General features: G+C 35.9%; 1 protein-coding gene across 2 annotated transcripts; it reads right to left on the bottom strand.

The window, feature by feature from the left end:
* Positions 1 to 205: 205 nt before the first annotated feature.
* On the bottom strand, positions 206 to 3327 carry ATSLY1 (Sec1/munc18-like (SM) proteins superfamily). 2 transcript variants are annotated; one of them, XM_089811322.1, is made up of 3 exons: positions 3286 to 3327; positions 3021 to 3176; positions 206 to 2241 (listed from the first exon to the last, which is right to left on the bottom strand). In XM_089811322.1, the coding sequence occupies exons 2-3, from the start codon at positions 3049 to 3051 to the stop codon at positions 416 to 418; spliced, it is 1857 nt and encodes a 618-aa protein (XP_089667448.1). In that variant the 5' UTR covers positions 3052 to 3176; positions 3286 to 3327; the 3' UTR covers positions 206 to 415. The 2 variants fall into 2 exon arrangements, with proteins under 2 accessions (XP_089667448.1, XP_089667449.1); XM_089811323.1 differs by having other exon boundaries at positions 3021 to 3327.
* Positions 3328 to 6043: the final 2716 nt, after the last annotated feature.

Below are 6043 nucleotides of genomic sequence, written 5' to 3'. Positions count from 1 at the left end.
TACTGGCTCCAAATTAAAAATTAAATTACATTGAACATTTAATGAGGATGTCTAAGACAAAAAAAATAATGTAATTGATCAATGAAAACTGTTGCTTTCGTTAAATCTAAAAGCCAACTATTTATATAAACACTTAAATGGCGTTATAAATTTATAATGGCATCTGTTAAAGACTCAAAAACCATTCATTTAAAGGCTGCTGATCTCTCAAAACTAAAAAAGAATAATTTCTTTGCATGCAAGAAAAATAAGATAAAGAATTTCAAATGCGATCTGCTGAAATTTTTGTTCCCCTCGGGACATGCTCACAAGGTAAAATACAGCCTTTCTTGAGATAATACGATATCTTTATGAATTGCAAAAGACAATTAACTTGAAAAAAGAAGAAATACAGCATTCTTCTGGTGAAGTCAAGTTACTGCGATGGTCCAACTCCAGCCAACCCCATTTTTTGCCCCAATACTGACAATTGTTCAACAAATTCTAACCCAGTAAGAACCTCTGTTGTCCCGTAGATAATATTCTTCACGGGTTGTTGCCGCTGTGCCAATTCTTGCAGGCTCCCATACTCAATATAATTTCCTCCACCTACCATGAACACTATGGCCTCCTTGAAAGGGCCTTTTGTGTGACTCCCAGCCCCAGAACTTGATTTAGGGGCCCGCGGATCAAAAAGAAGGTAGTTCTCAATGTCGGGATTAGGCCTTGCTTCCATCAGTGCTTCTACTGTCCTTGTCATCGCAAGCTGCCTACCACCTGAAAGAAGGCTCTTCATACCTGCAGTTACTGCACTAAGGGACTGCCCATATAATTTCTCGGCCCAATCAACAATATTACTCTTGCTTCCAGCACTTGATGATGCTAGAGATATAGTTAAGGACTTTATCTTCTTCACATACTGAAAAGCTGAAAGGTCCACCTCTGACTCCTTTAAAGCTGACTCAATGGCTTCAACATCAGATGGAAGTGTAGTTTCAGATGCGAGAAGATATATTATAGCCAGGCGTAGCTTATCCATCTTGGTACCCTTTCCTTTCAAAATAGCAACCAATCCATTTCTGTCCATGCTACCCTTTGACAACATGTCATCCTCCATGGTGCAATAAGAATCCAATGCCCTCTCCTTAATCTCACCCAGCAAGGCAGTTGCAATGTTAGTGTGCTTATCAATAATCTTCTTCCTCTCTGTAAGCTCTGGAAGAGAATTCACCGCATTCATCAGATGCTTTGTGTTGCCTATTAATTCATGGCCGTCAAAATCAACATCTGCCTTACCACCAGTCCTCCTATTAACTTCCTCCACATCTTGTTTATATTTGCCAAGTTGGGTTTCTACTTCTTCAGCAACTTTTGGAAAAGGGGCAGAGGCATTTGCCACCCAGAAACTGTCAGAATCATCTAACTCGTATGATTTTTTACCCTTACCATCTCCCTGGACAGTTACCCTATTGAGCTTCATGCCCAACACATCATGAACCAGTGGCCTGTAACTCCAGTCATGCTGCACGGCAGCAGAGAGTTCAGAATTTCTGTCAAAAATGCATAAAAGTGGCCTCTGGAATGAGCTGCTGCTGATCAAATTCCCTTCGCTGAACAGATTGTTTCTAGAAATAAGGTGGTCTCGCAAGCGAGAATCAAGTTTGGATGCAACCATCTCAGCAGGTCCTCCCCTTGCACATCGGATGATAGGCACCACACCTAGTGTGGCCAACACAGAGAACACACCATTCACCATACCCTCTACCACACCCTCTATGTCAATTTCCTGTGCCTTTGGATCATTTAATTGTACATAACTAGAATTGTGACCAAGAGAGAACATCCCATTTTCAAGACAAATGAAGTTGACATACTGATCATATACCCTGGCAATTCTGTTGACACAGTCCGATCTCAGAACACCAGCAGCAAGTTGCTCCAACAGTGGACGCGGCACCGATGATGCGAAATTCAGGTGAAAAATGTCATAGACAGCACGAGATGTATCCATAATTATTCTTTCTATGTTTGCTGCTGTCGCCTCCACAAAATAAACTGCTGGAACATCAGGAATTCTCTGCCTTTCTTTGTCTATTGTGAAATATAAAGTAATGCCATGCTTTCGGAGGTCCTTGACACGAATAAGTGGCGAAAGGATATCACGGCAGAAGTTGTCAAGGATAAGCACTTTATAGACTTCTTCATCCGCAGTGTCTCCACTCCTCACACCCTCATTCAGGTTCAGCATCCGCACTATGCACTCTGTTCACCCAAAAGATAAAACAATTAATTTACAATGCACCTTGATCCAAAAATTACTCTCACAAATTACGTCCTTGAACATAAAGAAGTACAAGCAAACTAAGGGTTGAAAAATTTACTATCTGATTGGATTCAGAATTTCAATATCACAAATTTGCACCACAAATACAGTCCTCATGCTATAGTTTCATCCTTGAATGTACGAAGGTAAGAAAGAAACCCGAAGGAAAAGAATATTACAAGGTAATTGGATTCAGAAGTTTAATTTCACAAATTTGTCATGCAAAGCACAAGCTACACGCTATGTTACATCCCTGATTGTAAAGAAACATGGGAAGTAGACAAACAAACCAAGGGAAACAAATATTATACGGCAATTGAAATCAGAAGTTTAATCCCACGAATTGACAATGTGATCACAGCTTATGCGCTACAATTAGATCGATAAATATAGGTGAAGTCAGTTAGCAAACCTAATTCAGAAAAAAAAAGACTATTACCAGATAGGTGGGCTCAGATATTCAATTTCATAGTTTTGCAATCTGAACAAAACCTGAACGCATATAGCCTTTCAATGGAGGGTGAGACACGGATTTTACTACGCTTGGATCCAGAAAAATCAACTGACAAATTTACACTGCATGCACGACCTTTTCACTTCCCAGAAAAAAAAGGCAGCTAGTTATGTTCTGCCCTACACAAACTCTCTATAAGCCTTACCAACAATGGTATATATTGATTAAATTCAAACATGATATTGCTTCGATAGGTATACTCACGTGTCTGCTTTTGTCGAAGGGAGAGCGCCATGTTTTCTCCTGTGGATCGGATCCGATTTAACTTGCAGGGTAAAATCGACTAAATGAATAGATCTTGTTTAGGGTTCTGACCGCTCTACCAACATTTGCGCTCCACTGGTCTGTCGCACTTGAGATCTGGAGAACAATCATAGAATTATGCCGTTTGAGACTACCCTTCTAATTCACAAATTTACCTTTTCATCTGTCGTAACAATTAAAAAAAAGTTGAGAGAGAAGTACAAACCCTCAAGAAATCTTCATGGTTAAGCGACTACGTCTTCACAGTAAACAATGTCGTTAAGAAAAATGTGCAAATACTACGCACTTCGACACCACTAACTTTTTTGCGATATTCAAACGCATTTTTTAGCCGATGAATAATTTTTTTTACCGGAAAATTTCTCATTAATTCTGGTAAATTTTAATTTTTCAATGGCTTATTTGTTGGCCTTGCAGATATACTTGAATCATAGTTATCCGTGTGTACATTTCCATTTTCATTATGATTACGTTCATGCAATTCTTACGTAGATAATCTCACTTAAAATTGTTCATTTAGTTTTCGAGAAATGAAGATGATCTCACGATAATTTTGTAAATATTATTTGAGACTTTTTGTTTTGTGGCTAAATTAGTTTTGGCCATGGATTTGCAAGGAGACTAAGTTTTGTATACTTATGGCAAGCTTTCTTTATGTCTTATTACGGCACGAGACTAAAGTTTTCAATCACTTCTAATTTATTAATTGGTGTATTGAAAACTGTGTTTTTTCACATAATATCATTTTATACTATAGTTAATAGAGGAAAATGATTTTTTTTTGCGTCATATCTGTGAACAAGTTTTTTTCCTATTGACTCTTATTATTTTTTCAAGCAGTCTTTTCTTTTTCCTACACAAATATTATCTCAAATAGTTGAGAACGACAACTATCATTCTTTTAGGAAGGTTAGGTGTGTTGTTGTTGCAAAGGAGCAAAACTTGTAGCGCAAATATTCTCTGCATGTCATGAGGTGTAGCTTGTTTGAAGAGTTTGGTACATTAATTTCCATGATAAAGAAAAGCTAGAATGTTGACACATTGTACTTTTTGTTGTATCAAATTGTTTGATTTTAATAAGATTAGTTTCTTTCACTACTTTGTACTATTGAGATATTACAATTTAGAAATGAAAAAAACTATTTAAATTTTTTTCAGGTCAAGAAAATTTTTGAGCTACTGCATTCTTACAAATATGACCTTTTACTATTGAACAAATTATTCCCAAGAGGTAAGTATTTGATGAATCATAGAGCTATGAAATCGCTTGTATTATTCTATTATCATTGAATGTCTCTTGTTTCCATTGTGATGGTTTGTAATACTAGTATTGTATGAAATCCGCTAGGTTTCCTTCCCCTCTTTTCTCATGAACAAGCAATGATATAGGAAATTTTGACCAAATTTTACTGCTAGGGAAGTTTTCCTTTCAAGTCTTCCATTTCCTAGCTTTTGCCACCTTCATCTCTTCGTAATGTTTATCTTTCTACCCCTCTAGTTTGATTGTTGTGTATTTGATACAATAAAATTGTATTCTGTTAGCTTTAGAAAATTTTATGTCTCAAAAAACCCACTTCCTACTACGGCAAAACTTATATCTTTAGATACGCTTTTATGAGTGGCATTCTTTAATATAATCACTACTCTAAGTATCGTATTCTCCTTTTATTCATGTTGGAGTGTTCAAGCTTGTATTTAGGCAGTTAACCATGTATAGTACCTGAATCATTCTATATGGAAGAAGAACATGCCTAGGCGGTAATTCCCTCCAGTCTTTTAATTTGGCAAGTCAAATTTATTCGTAGACAAGTGGTTTCTTCCTTCGAATAGAACGTTGTATGTATTGTTCAAACAATTTGCCAACATTTATGTCTTTACAAGTTGCAAAATAGTCATTTTTGAATTTAGGCATCATCTATTGGAATTAAATGTTGGTCAAATACATGGGCACGCTATCAACTCTAACATGATCTTTTTAACTCTAGTTATTCTCAATAGACTATAACAAATGACCCACTTCTACCATAATATGCATTTGTTCATGTTATTTTTATTTTCTTAATACCCTACAAGACTCAGTTTCCATGGAAATCAAATATTTGATTAAGTCCTATTCAAATCAAATTTAGCTTGAATTTGGAGCGCTCAAATTAAAGTGTATGTGCGTGCGCAGTCAAGAGATCAACCATAAAAAACTTCAATACGAATATATAGTTGCAGTAGTAGGTTGTATGGCATTCTTGGTAATTATTAGTCCATGTTGTTAGGTAGGAGACTTAAGTTTTCACCAAGCATATTGGCATTAATCTATTTTTGGGATGATGTGCAATCTTCATAAAACAAAGGCTTTGAACAATATTTTCATTTAATTAAAAAAATTCACAGCTAGTTACTATTTTATCATTGGCTACTTCAATTTTTAGGGGTAGTCTTTTCAATTTTAACTCCAAAAAATTGTCAATTATATGTGTCATGTTCAAGGTATCCACATGTTCACTACATGTGTTGATTACCAGGCAACTCCACAAGAGGGCAAATGTTGCAAGTATTTCATGATTGGTGTGTTGTTATTAACGATTTCATGTTCAGCCTCCATTTCTTCTTGTAGATTTTATAGCAGTCTTCGTTGTTGTTATTTTTTTCCATATCATGGTCTCCTTTCAAATCCTAAACTATACGTATTAATCTGTCATGCCCAAAATTTATAAGGCAAAAACACAACTATATATATATATATAAATATAAGATTAGGAAAATATAGTCAATTAGGTTATTTCATGATTATGAGTAAGAATACCTAACAACTATGATTATAAGGTTGCAACATGCTCACATGTTGACAAAGTAATCTCTAATCAGGTTGGATAAAATTTCTATTCGAGTTGAAATCAAGAATCGGAAGAGAAAATCTAATGATATAACATCAAGAGCTAGAAGAAGAAGACCTGATTTTAGAATCCCCT

Source organism: Cupressus sempervirens, chromosome 11, assembly GCF_028749045.1.
Source record: "Cupressus sempervirens isolate cs-2001-9-10 chromosome 11, ASM2874904v1, whole genome shotgun sequence".
Lineage (NCBI taxonomy): Eukaryota > Viridiplantae > Streptophyta > Pinopsida > Cupressales > Cupressaceae > Cupressus > Cupressus sempervirens.
This window is presented reverse-complemented; position numbering and strand designations above follow the sequence as displayed.

Bases quoted from the DNA above. Each gene is read 5' to 3' on its own strand.
- ATSLY1 (XM_089811323.1), bottom strand. From the start codon at position 3,051: ATGGCGCTCTCCCTTCGACAAAAGCAGACAC. The intron at 2,242-3,020 runs GTGAGTATACCT...TTGGGTGAACAG, and splicing joins CCTTCGACAAAAGCAGACAC to AGTGCATAGTGCGGATGCTG.